We start from the raw sequence: 13452 nt of genomic DNA on the forward strand, positions 1-13452 counted from the left end.
CTCTCACAAGTTGCATTGAGTGCTTGCTGTTTTTTTAATTATTATTATTATTAGGGAGTTTTTCATACACAGGGTGGGTGTGGAAGCAAAAGAGGCTAGGATCGTGGGGCTGATCAGAAGGACTGCATCTCTGCAAAGGTGAGTTGTGGGGCAGCACGAATGCACTAGAAGAGCTGCTCCACTGTCCCTTCGCAGCCTTGGGCTAGGTCCACCCTTTGGGAGCTTTCAGACCCAACCTTCATACTGATGCATCATCTTGTCCCCAGATCCCTCTCTCCTGTCATCCACACTCGGAGGAGGCAATGCCATCTTTGAGAAACTTCAGTCAACATAACCTCTCGGCCTGGGAGGGTCTGTTCAGTTTGCTGTGGAAGGGAGGTGGGCTGTGCCTTATCCAGAGCTGTCCAAAATGTGGGTCCCATCTGTTAGCAAAAGATCTTCCCATCCCTAACAGGAGCAGTGTGAGTTGGGTTCTTATAGCAAAGGGTTGCAAATAAAGATCTCTGAGACCTGATAGTGATGTGAACCAATGGCAACCAATATGGTGTTTTCTAGATCTTGTTGGGATATGACTCCTATCATTCTTGACCATTAGCCATGCCTGATGAGACAGATGGAAGTTTTAGTCCCAACAAGAGCTGGAGAGCACCGTGTTGGCTGCCCTGGTGGAAGCACTAGCCTGTGAAAGCTTATGCCACCATAAATTGGCATAATTGAGTTCTATAGATAGAAGTGAGTGTGGCTTGACTTATAAAGCCTGATGGCTAGACTGCTGAATATATATTTGCATATAAATATGTTAACAAAGAGTGGGGAAAGAGGTCCCTCTCATACTTTGAATGTAGTATCAAAACCAAAAGACTACTTTGTGTGTTGTAATATACAGTGATACCTTGGTTCTTAAATGCCTTGGTTCTCAAACGCCGAAAACCCGGAAGTAAGTGTTCTGGTTTTCGAACAATTTTTGGAAGCCGAACATCCGATGCGGCTGTCGGCTATTGTTTCCAGGGCACCTGCACCAATCAGAAGCAGAGCCTTTCTTTTCGAACATTTCGGAAGTCAAACAGACTTCTGGAATGGATTAAGTTTGGCGCTTTGTTTTTGCTATTTATTTTGCGTTTTTGTTTTAGGGGTTGTTTTTAAAAGTCTGGAACGGATTAATCCATCTTGCATTACTTTCTATGGGAAAGCGCACCTTTGGAATGGACTTCCGGAACAGATTAAGTTTGAGAACCAAGGTACCGGAAGACTGGAGTAAATTTACGGACTATTTGAAAAGTATTTGTGAAGACCAGACGACGTTTGTAGGTTTGCAAGAAGTTCTGGAAGTATTACAAAAATAGATAAGGGAAAGGATAATTTGTTAAGAGACTTAAAGGCAATATAAAGTTAAGAAAAATATAAGAAGTGAACAAAACGGTGGATTATCAGAGGTGCTGATGGAAGTCAAAAAAGATGGTATAAGTGATAAGTTTCATGGTACATTTTATAATTTATATGTTAAAATCAATAAACATTATTATTTAAAAAAGAGAACCAAGGTACCACTGTACTCAGCTTTGATCACAGAATTGTAGAGTTGGAAGGGACCCCAAGGGCCATCTTCGTCAACCTCCCTGCAATGCTACCAATGTGCTATGGTGGGCTCAAAGTTGGAGTGATGGCAGGGAGAGATCCCACTTACAACATGGTGGGAGCGAAGCCTAGAGAGGGACTGGAAAGCTGAGGCCCACTTCCTCTTCCAAAGTGTGTTTGGAAAAACAGGTCAGTCGAGGAAGGGTTGCAGTCTGATTTTGAATAAACTAGTCCATATTTAACATTATATCTTAACCTTTTGCTTTTGGTCAAAGGAAGTTCAGTTCCTTTTTCTGTGATTTGAGGATAAAATGTCTGGTCTGGATAAAGCAACAGGTCTCCCCACCCCCACCCCTCCCATCTTATTTCTCTACATCTACATGACCTCTAGCCCATTGACAGGTTCTGCTGCTCTCTCATGTATTTCAGGATGTCGCTCTTCACAGTGCCAATGTTGGTCCTGTGTGCCCACCTCATCACAGGCTTCCCGTCCGGACCAACCAAAAACTTCTCAAAGTTCCACTTGATATCATGGACCTTCAGCGGTTCCCAAAAAAGTTTCTTGGGGTCACCAAAGCTTTCTAAAGGAGGCGGGCAGGAGTTCTACCAGAGAGAGAAAGAAAAGCATTATTTACTTTTCTGTTGTTAGAAATGGAGGCAATTTGAGAGAAGGTGCTTTAAGAAGTACAAAAACAAGCTTTTCGTCATTGCTCTAGTGGTGTAGGGGAGATGTAGACAGCTGTGAACAGGAAGAGAGGAGTCTGAAATGTACTTCCTGACAGCAACATTTGAGCCTAATAAAGTGCCAGACTACCCTATCCACAAGTGGATAATGATGCTGCAACCTGTTTTGTTCTTAAATGAGTACCAGTCAGGAGGGAAGAAGGTGCTTAACCCCTCCTCACCAGCTGCTTTTCTGCTTAAAATTTATCCCCCTCCCCAGCTGCTTTTTTCTCTCTGCCACGTTCCACATAGATGCTTGCCTATCTAAAAACTTGTAATTTTCATGGCAGCCTCACCCCTGACATTTGCTTAAAGAGAACTTACTTTCTTGGATCCCGAGTTACATTTCCATTAATGGGATTGCCATGATCTATTTATGGGAGGGAACTGTGTCCATTGGAGACCCACACTGGCAGAAGAGGGAGAGAAAGGGAGGCACTTCTCTCTGATTTCCCCTTATGGACCCCTGCTCCATCTCTTAAGCTCTTTTATAGGAGACCCCAGTTCTGATCATAAGAACCCTGTTGAATCAGGCCAAAGGCAATTCAGCATCCTTGTTCTCACAGTGGTCAACCGTTGGAGCAGATTTAGTGGGGGCACAAGGGGAAAGGAATAAATTGGTTAGAAATGCCCCCCCTGTCTCTCGGTGAGAGCATCATCGGAGCGTAGTTCTGTTTGGGGAATCCTTGGCTCCAAGCTATTTCCCTTAACATCTTCATGAGCCAGGATGAGAGGTGGTAGAGGTTCAAAGGAGCCAATACAAACCTTCAAGAAGGTGTAGATTCTCTGTTCTTTATCCCCATTCACATCTCCTTTCTGAAAGAGCTGGAAATTTGGGACAAAACCTCCTCCAGGCCTGACGTATCTGGAACAGAAGGAGCAAGTTTAACCAGCTCTTTCGCAGAGAGGCTGCAACAAGGAAAAGTTTCTACACTGTTCAGAGGACAGCCTCCTGGCCCCTGCTCAGAATCTATTAGGCACAGTCCCTGCTTGCCCAGCCGTAAATATCCTTTCCATTCCCTGTTCTCATGCAATCACTATTTCCAGGGAAGTGTAGGTAAGTTTCCTAGAGATTAAAGAGTCTGTTGCCTGCCCCCACCTTCTTGCCAGAAGGAGAAGAGAAGTGAAAATTAGCAATACATGCATGTGAGTCTGCTCTGGGGTACATGGTAGAGCCACAGGAGAAGGAGATAGTGAGCAACTGTAAGCACTAAAGACAAGAGGCTTTCTAAATTAGCCTGTTGTGCAATGTAGAGTTACCTGGCATAACCATCAGGTCATGCAGTAGGTGTACTCACCTCAGTCCTGGAAGGATTTCTGCGTTCGTGCCAGGTTCTTGTTTTCCAAATTGATTGCATGGGAAACCTAGGACAACCAGTCCATGATTTCGCAGCTCATTCTGTAGTGCATTCAGTTCTGCAACATAATCACCAACAGAGCAAAATCCCAATTTGCCACAGTCCTTGCATTCCGCTGCAATTTCAGCTACAACCTGTACCCCAAATACCTGCCATTTGAGGATCACACTTCTGATGATGACAGCTTATGCCACAATAAAAAATGGTTACCATTTAAGGTGCCAAAAGAATTAATACAATCGGCTATCCCTCTAGAAGTCACCTGCAGGACTTAGCTCAACAAAAAACTTGGCTCAAAGCATACTTATATGACGGAGCCATCCTGAAGTCAACAAGAGGCAGCGTGGCATCTCTGAACATTGCGTTGTGCAGATGAACCTCCAAGAATGGTCCATTTGGTCCACCATGCTGTTCTCACAGTCGCCAACCAGATGCCCGTGAGAACTGGGCAAGCAGGACCAATGCACAATAACACTCTCCCCTCCTGATGCTTCTGGCGGCTAGTATTCAGAAGGCAGGATCGCTGCTGACCATCAAGACAGAACACCGCCATCATGACTAGTAGCTACTGATAGCCTTCTCCTCCATCAATTTGCCCGATCCTCTTTTAAAGCATCCAGGTTAGTGGCAATCGCTGCATAAATTAACGATGTGCTGCCTGGAGGAGTAATGTATCTGTCCTGAATCTCCCAAGGGAAAGGGAAATCTGCCTAAGTGTAGATATGCCTGGACTGAGGCTCGGAACCTGTGCTTAGGCCAGATCTCATCTGCTGCACGTGACACAATAATAAAGAGGAAAGTATCACAGAACAGAGATGATCCCTACCAAATAATGTTAGCTAATCTTCATGCTTCTGGGCTTAAGAGGTTTTCTCAGTTTCTGACATTGCTGGAAGTCTAGTGCCTCCCATCAAAGGTATCCACTACTAGGGCATGTGCTGCTAGCTAGGCTTCTCTTCCTAGCTGAGAATCTTACCAAGGTACTGCATTGTGAGTCCTCAGTAGGTGGCCACATTGACAAAGAGGACCATCCTCCCCGAGTACTGCTGGAAAGGGATGTACTCATCGCCGTTTATGGTGAGAGCCCCATAGTCGTAGATTGTTCCTGCTTTCGTGTTGTAGCAGTCCACCTGGAGGGAAACAAGAGAGACTCTACCTGAAGAAGGATAAGGAGGTGAAAGAAGGTACTCTGGAATGCAGATCTGCACCAGGGCTTTTCTAAGAGCTGCTTTGACAGCTCATATACATTTCCACAAGTGTACCCGGATGCCCATACCATGGAAGGAGATCGGACCACAACAGGGGAGGGGGACCTCAGGCCAAATGTTCCATGCAGGTCTTTTTACCAGGCCTTCGAGACTCTACTGGCCTTGCTTGCCTGGCTAAACTGTGCCCCAGAATTCTGAAAACAACTCTTGATTGCCTGGCTAGAGAGGGATGTGTGAGCATGTGCAGAGCGCAGCCTACTGTGCAAAGTTTATATTCGTTGCTCCTCCCACTTTTGGCTCTTGCCCTGCTCTCCTCTGGCATGTGGCCTCTGGCAAATTGCCCAGAAGAGAATGCAGCCTGAGGTGGCCAAAGATTCTCTACCTCTAGAGTAGTATGAGAACCAGTCGTCCCACACAGTCTAAATGGGTGGCAGTGAGCTCTTCAGTGACTTCCAGCTTTACAATACAAAATACTGCAGGGCTGACAACAGCACCTCTGTCTGCAGGGACTTGGGAACATCAGGGCTGGCCCAGATTTCCCCTGTGCATGGAGGAGAGTCTGCCTGTGTCTGCCCCTTCCCAAGCTCAGCGAATGCATGGTGGCAAGGTGCATGGCTCGGGTGCAAATGCCCAGTGTGTCTGGATGCTCCTGATGTAGTGATAAGAGAAGCCATTCCTGCTGAACTCCCTTCTTCTTCAGAGCTGGCAAAAAGGCACAGGAGCATCTTCCAAGCAGAGGTGTTGACAAACCTATGAATGTATTTAGAGGAAGTGTATAATGAAAGATGAAATAAATACAGTAGGGTGGGCACACCCTTCTGGTGCTGGGTGCTGAACATATATCCCATCCTCAGTGGTGAGGAAGGGAAGAGCTAACGTTATTGGTAGAACACCTGTTTTGCAGGTCCTGGGCTCACTTCCTGGCATCTCTGAGTAGGGCTGGGTAAACTCCTGGCCTGAAACTCTTGAGAGCTGTGCTGCCAGTCATACCTGCCAACTCCCTGGGTGCCCAAGCACCCACAAAATTTCCCATGAAGGGGCCAGGCACCCACAAATTTCAGTGCCAGGGCCATGCATGCTGCATGACAGCCACAGCTCTGGGCACCCAAGCTGGCACTCCTGCTGCCAGTCAGTACTGGTCTGGACCAATATAAAGCAACATCCTATGGCAGAGCAGTTTATAATTGGTGACTGAAGAACTGCCCCCACCACTTAGCTCTTGATGGTCACCTAGAAACACATGGTTACTAGGCTCTGATCGGTACACTTCATCATTTGCTCTGAACTTCTGGTTCACTGCAGGAGAGAGGAAATCTATTTGCGTCAGAAGCCACAGATCAACCACTGCTAAAGCTGTTTTGCTTTTCCAGTTTGCAGAGACAGCTGCTGGATGACAGAGATGGGTCCCCTTTACTGTAAGCCAACCCAGATTTGTTCCTGTTCGAAGTTTTGTTCCAAGTCAAATCCTGGATTACAGCCGTGGGATAGGAAGGGGAATGTTAACTGTGGAGGGGGATTAACACTTGTGTACGTCTTTTGGCTCTAAACAAACCAAAGGCACGCCGCACAAAAAATACTAATCGAAGACACAGAACAAGAGGAGTCAGTTTCTGAGACCAGTTATTAAGCAGCGGTAGAAGGTACAAGGGTAAAAATAGCATTGGCCAGCGAACCCACAAAAGATGGACAAACATTTCAACCATTGTAAACAGCTGAAATGCAGAGCACAGGAATGAAAAGCTTGGAGAAGCACTGTCATTTCCTTGGCTTTTAAAGACAGCCTTGAGAGGGCAGGGGTATATGCAAGCATTTGCCAAGCTGTTTCTCCATCAAATGCTGGGGATTGCAACTCCCATCAGTCAGCACAGTAGATTGCTGTACAGTGGTACCTCGGGTTACATACGCTTCAGGTTACATACGCTTCAGTTTACAGACTCCGCTAACCCAGAAATAGTACCTCGGGTTAAGAACTTTGCTTCAGGATGAGAACAGAAATCGTGCTCCGGTGGCACGGCAGCAGTGGGAGGCCCCATTAGCTAAAGTGGTGCTTCAGGTTAAGAAGAGTTTCAGGTTAAGAACGGACCTCCAGAACGAATTAAGTTCTTAACCCGAGGTACCACTGTAATGGGGACAGGACAGGAACAGTCTACTTAGGCTAGATGTATTTGTGACTGGGAGCAACAGGTTTGGAAGCCCTTCTCTTTCCTTCCCATAAGAAAAGTGACGGCGTCTTTGTACCTCTGCAGCACCATCCAGTGTGTTTGCTCTGCCGGAAGCCCCACTGAATCCAATGCCGTCTCCTAGCAAGTATGCTTGGCATGTGCCCCAGTGGGCATCTTGTACAGCAGGCATGAGGCAACTTTGGCCCTGCAGTTGCTAATGGAATGCAACTTCCATTGGCCTTGATACTGGCCGCGCTGGCCGGGGTTGATGGGAGATGTAGTCCAGCAACATCTGGAGGGCCAAAGTCTCCCTATCCCGCCTCACAGCTGCTGTTCTGGAGAGAAATGGAAACATATAATCGTGGAGTTGGAAGGGGCCCCGAGAGTCATCTAGTCCAACCCCCTGCAATGCTGGAATATTTTGCTTACAGGGTTTGAACCCACAACCCTGAGATTAAGAGTCTCGTGCTCTACCAGCTGAGCTAGGAATGGTGATTTAATATTTCCACACCACTTGTTTTTGCACTTAGGTAATGCTTCCCCTCCATCTTTCTGTGACCCACACAAGTTGGTCTTGTGCATTGGTGCAGGTATGAGCAGAAACTGCTTTAAATGGAGCAGCAACAAAGTGGCAATTGTGCTTCCCTTTTTTTAGGCAGATTATATGTGGCTTTCTTATTAATAATTAGATGTCACTGAGGTTTCTCTCACATCTCTGCCACACTATCTGCCTGTGCAGATAGCCCTGGGAGTAAACAAGTCACATGGGACCTATCCTATCTTGCCTAACCTTGTCCTTTGGACTGATGACATTGGTGCACGAGTTGCATCCATCTCCCGTGCTTTAGACAGCAGCTCCCCCTTTCCCTGCTCGAGATTAAAGTTCCGTGCTACAGAGGATCTGCCTGACCTGAAGCACTATATCTCCGGGTTCCTCTCCTGCCCTAGGAGGGATTCAGACATCAGTTAGGAGACAGGGGGTGAGATTCGCACTGGGTCCTTTGCAACCATAGTATCATTTGTCATCGCAGCTATCCTGTGAGGTTGATCTTTTGAGTTTCACAATAAGACAAATGGGTATTTATAGCATTCCAGGCAAGAACCTAAGGATGTAAGAAGGACCCTGCTGGATTGGACAAAGGCCCATGGCTCCATGGCAGGACACCTGCTGTACCATGAAGAAGGTCTCTGGTTCAATCCCCGGCACCTCCAGGTGGAATAAAATAATTTTATTATTTGTACCCCACCCATCTGACCGGGTTGGGAATACACACACACAACAGCATCTGAAATTCTGGAGATCTGCTGCCAGTCAGAGTAGACAATACTGAACTAGATGGACCAGTGGTCGAACTCAGTATTAGGCAGGCCCCTAGGTTTATGCTCCTCTGGCCCATCTAGTCTAGAATTCTGTTTTCGTGGTGGGCAGCCTGCTGCCTTTGGGAATGCCACAATCAGACCGTGAACCTCCATAGCCCTCTCCTGTTCATGTCCCTCAGCGACTGGCATTCAGACGCATGCTGCCTCTGATACTGGACATCAGATATAGCCATCGTAACTAGTAGTCGCTGATAGGGTCAGCCTCTGTGGAGGTGTCTTATCATTTAAAGCGCTTGCCCAGCAGCATCCAGGTCAAAATTCACAAGATCATCCTGGAAAATGTGAAATTTCTGTTCAGAAACTAGCTTAGCGAGACAGAGAAACAGCCTGCCAGCTCCCATGCCTGGGAAGAAGGGGGACAGCGCAGGGACAGGCTGATCATAAAATGCGCTCCATTCCTTTCACCACTTGATAAGAAGCAGCGACTTTACACGGCTAAAAGAAGCACTCCCTTTGTCCTCTGACAATGCCCACAACAATATAGGCTCAAATACATACCCTGATCTAGAGACACAATTACAAAGGCATTGTGGGAGAGGAGCTGTATATAAACTGGGATCTGCCATTCTGCCCATAATTTTGTGGTATGGAATCTCTGGTCCCTACGCAGGCCAGATCAGGTTGGTTCCCACTGGCTGCAGATTCATAAGGGGTGCTTGATGGTGCAGAGAGTATTATGTTATATAAATCACTAGGCAGCTGTTGCTCGTCCTCACCAAACCCTGCTGTCCGATACTGCATGGTTTCAAACCAGAATACAAGAGCTGTCAGATCCCAAGTTATCTTCCTGTTTGAGCCCCACTGAATGGTACTGCAATATCTTACCTTCTGTTGCTCCTGTCCCAGATTTGGCTGAATTAAGCCAGCTAAGAGCAAGGGCAAAATCCACGTGTCCTTATGTCTGCCCCTCATGGTTGTGGCAGCCACGGGGACAAGGGGGGGTAAGCACCCTCCCTTTGCTTCCCCAGAGGGCTACTGCTTGTCGCAGGTGTCTCTCTCTGTCTCCGCCACTCAAACACTTTAGCACCTTCCAGCAAAAATGCTGCGATAAATAGGGTGAAGCAGAACGCTTCTGGCCAATCCTGGAACAGCAAGGGCTTGTGGGCTGCTCCTGCAAATATTAACCGTGTAGGCTCTGAACTCGAGAATTGCTCGCAGATTGGTGTGCCATGTGCTGTCTTAGGGGTGAGCTCACGTAAAATCCATCTTAGAGAGAATGTCAGTAACCAGAATTTGAACTAGAGAGAAGATTCAAGAATATAACATGTCCCCTGTTATCTGCTGGGAATTGTAGCTCTGTGACACACAAACCGCAGCTCCCAGGATGATTTGGGATGCACATAAATAAAGCTCTTAGGCTAAAATTCTATCTCCACTTATGTGGAAGTAGCCTTGAACTCAGTAGAATTTACTTATGAATAGGTATGCACAGGCCAGTTAATATCTCTGTATGTTCTTTTCTGCATTTAATTTCATTCTGGCTGACCTCTCTGCTCACAATTCATCTAATGATTTTGAAGATTTTGTACACTGTTCTCTTCCTAATGTTGCTATTTGCAATATGATTGATTCAAAATGGTATGAATGAAGATGAATGAATAGATTTTGTGGATCGCTGTGAGCTCCTTGCAAAGGTTACCAAATAGAAAAGCCCGTGGATGACTATCTTAAATAAACATGAACTGGGAAGAACTGGGAAGAAATGGCAGCCTGCTATTTCTCTCTCTCTCTCTCTCTCTCTCTCTCTCTCTCTCTCTCTCTCTCTCTCTCTCTCTCTCTTTCTCTCTCTCTCTCACACACACACACTCACACATACACACACTGCACAGGAAAAGCGAGACCTTAACCTGTGGTGGCATATTATCAATATCAGTGCTTTTTTTCTGGGGGGGAGACGCAGGGGACGCATACTCCTAAACATTTTGTGAATCTAAGTTTGGCCTCATTGAGGGGTAGTATTTCAATATGAGTAGGAAAATGAGAGTACCCCTAAACATTTTAAGAAAAAAAGCACTGATCAGTATGGTGTGTTTCTTTGTTTTTTGCCCCCCCCCCTATTATTAACCAGAAAAAAACAGATACAGTGGTACCTCGGGTTAAGTACTTAATTCATTCCGGAGGTCCGTACTTAACCTGAAACTGTTCTTAACCTGAAGCACCACTTTAGCTAATGGGGCCTCCCACTGCTGTTGCACCACCAGAGCACGATTTCTGTTCTCATCCTGAAGCAAAGTTCTTAACCTGAAGCACTATTTCTGGGTTAGCGGAGTATGTAACCTGAAGCGTATGTAACCCGAGGTACCACTGTACTGCCTTGGCCTATGGATCAATGGAAGAGAGGTGGATCGCAGAGTAAATGGACACAGCAGATGGACTAGATTTCAGCAAAATGTAATTTGGTGGGGCAACTCAACCAGTAGCTTTTGATAAGAGAATATCATATCAAAAGGTTATAAGTTTGCTGTGCTGGGGCTTAACCTTTAAAGTCCTGAACACAAACTTGGCATCCAAATACATAAGGAGTGCCTCTTTCCAGACCCCTTTCCTCTTGACTTAAGGTGTTGTCAAGTGTTTCCATGGGTTGTGGTGGTGCTTTTCTAGTAGAATGGAAGGAGAAACTGGTGGTAGTAGTCTGGTGACTGAGAGGGAGATACACAATTCCACATCAGATGCTTTGTTCTCTTGAATAGAGAGGGGGCAATTCTGAGCTTGCCAACTTTGGTGGTGAACTTGAGACGTCATGTGTGCATCTTAAATCCTGCATACAATTGCATAATGTACATACCGCTCAACCGTCCTGGTTTAAGCGAGACATCCCGGAATTACAGAAGCCATTCCGGGTTCTGATTGGATCCCAGAATGTCCTGTTTTTTGGTCCAGCACTCTGGCATGAATCAGCTGGCTTGTGCCAGAGACCAGGACAAAAAGGAGCCCGTTTTTTGGTCTCAATTTCTGGTGCAAGTCAGCTGGCTCTTTCAAGAGCTTAGGACCAAAAAGACTAGCAATCTGATTTGCCTCATCTGGATGCTGGAGGGTATGAATGTGTTCCATGGTGTGCCAAGTGGTGGTGTGTGTGTGGTCTCCATAAGAATTTTTCAAGTTTCCAAATACAGTGGTACCTCGGGTTAAGAACTTAATTCGTTCTGGAGCTCCGTTCTTAACCTGAAGCACTACTTTAGTTAATGGGGCCTCCCGCTGCTGTCGCGCCGCCGGAGCACGATTTCTGTTCTCATCCTGAAGCAAAGTTCTTAACCCAAGGTACTATTTCTGGATTAGCGGAGTCTGTAACCTGAAGCATATGTAACCTGAAGCGTATTTAACCCGAGGTACCACTGTATGCCAAAATTTCAGATTAATTCATTACAGATTGCCACTGATCACAGCTAGTTAACAGGTGTTGAAAATTGACACAGTGATCCTTTTTATTCCAATTTTCAACAGACGTATCATATGTTTCTTTCCACCTTTTGTGAAAACTACCAAGACACTTCAGGGTGTGTTTTTCAAGGAAGGCAATCGTGCCTTAGTTTGGTGGAGTTCTGAGCAGCGATTCAAATGCTCTTCAGGTTTTCATACCCAACTGAAGTCAACTAGCAGTGACAGCATATACACAGATCAAAAGGTGAAGCAAGAATTTTGATAAGGTCCACAATGTTAGCAGAGAACCACCTTGTAGATGCTGTGAGCAATGCTGAAATATATGTGAAATACACCCATGTTATGCAGAGCCCCAATGAATTTGAAGACTTGCAAAACTCATTTAGGCAAATGGGGCCCAATTCTATATTTATCTCCACCACCTCCCCCCCCCCCCCGCTGAGTTCTTTGCAAGTAACACTAAGACTAAGGAGGAGGAGGAAGAACCTGATTGGCTGCACCACCCCCTGAACTGATTGTAAATAAAAAGTCAGGCAGATGGGGCTTGCTGGGGGCAGAGTGAGGTGGGCAGGGCAGGGCCCCATTTGCAGGAAAGGGTTAGCCTCCCCTGCGCTCTACGCAGATGTTTTCTAGATCAGTGACACAGGCACTGTGGTACCAGAGAGCATTTCAGGAACAAAGTGTACCTTTCAAAGGGTTCATAGTTTAATCCTACTGTAGTCCTGCCAAATCTTTTCAGCAAATTGATTAATGATTTTCAGGTCAAACAGCCTGCCTATTTATGAGACTTCACCCATTCCCTGCTTTGTCTTTGAGTCATCTTCATCTCAAGAATATCAGTTTTTAATTGAGGTTTCTCAAGCAATCACCTTGGCTATTACAAAAAGATAAGCATATGCTAGAGCTGAACTACTGAAATCAAAATTTTCTCTTGAGAAAACCATCTTCTCAAGATATATATTTTATTTTAGTAGTTCTTCTAGTTAGGTAACGTGAAGAATGTCAACTGAGAGCCAAGGAAGTTTAAAAATTACAGAACAGGGAAGAAATATAAAAATCTGCTGGAAAGGAAAACACCTTTATGGCTATCTCCTTTATGGCTATTACAATTAAGAGAATCAATATGGATAGACAGTGAGCAACTAACAGGGAATTGCTGCACTTTACAGAGGGGGAACCTAAACTGAAATCAATGGAAAGTGTAAGGAGCCATGTTACGGACTGGTTACAATATCATCAGTTACATGAAATGTTTAAAATAGACAGGAAAAATGATACTTCGGATCAAAGTTCTCAATTCGAAAAAGAACTAACTTCTACAAAACAAAGAAAAACTTTTATCTAAAATGTACATTATGTTATTAGATTGGGAAACAAAGATGAGCTTGTCAAAACTTCTATGGCACATAGGGCAATAGATATAGGACATAATATAGATTTTAATCTCTGGGGAAACTCTTTGGAAAAGCTATATGAAATTTACAGCATGTTATTATTTGAAGGAGAACTACCTGAAAATGATTGACAGATGGTAATTAACTCTATGTAGGCTTGCTAAGATGTTTAAAACTGAATCAGATAAGTGCAGGAGATGTAATGAGGTTGAGGGAATGTTTTTTCATATGTGGTGGGCCTGTAAAAGGGTAAAAGAGTATTGGAAAATAATCC

General features: G+C 45.3%; 1 protein-coding gene across 1 annotated transcript; it reads right to left on the reverse strand.

Annotated features, from left to right (window-relative positions):
• Window positions 1–1541: 1541 nt before the first annotated feature.
• GPX3 (glutathione peroxidase 3) lies at window positions 1542–9439 on the reverse strand. The gene is made up of 5 exons (XM_081180786.1): window positions 9232–9439; window positions 4633–4786; window positions 3597–3714; window positions 3064–3163; window positions 1542–2178 (listed from the first exon to the last, which is right to left on the reverse strand). The coding sequence occupies exons 1-5, from the start codon at window positions 9316–9318 to the stop codon at window positions 1963–1965; spliced, it is 675 nt and encodes a 224-aa protein (XP_081036912.1). The 5' UTR covers window positions 9319–9439; the 3' UTR covers window positions 1542–1962.
• Between the last annotated feature and the right edge of the window lie 4013 nt (window positions 9440–13452).

Source organism: Podarcis bocagei, assembly GCF_964188305.1.
Source record: "Podarcis bocagei genome assembly, chromosome: 2".
In the NCBI taxonomy this organism is placed as follows: domain Eukaryota; kingdom Metazoa; phylum Chordata; class Lepidosauria; order Squamata; family Lacertidae; genus Podarcis; species Podarcis bocagei.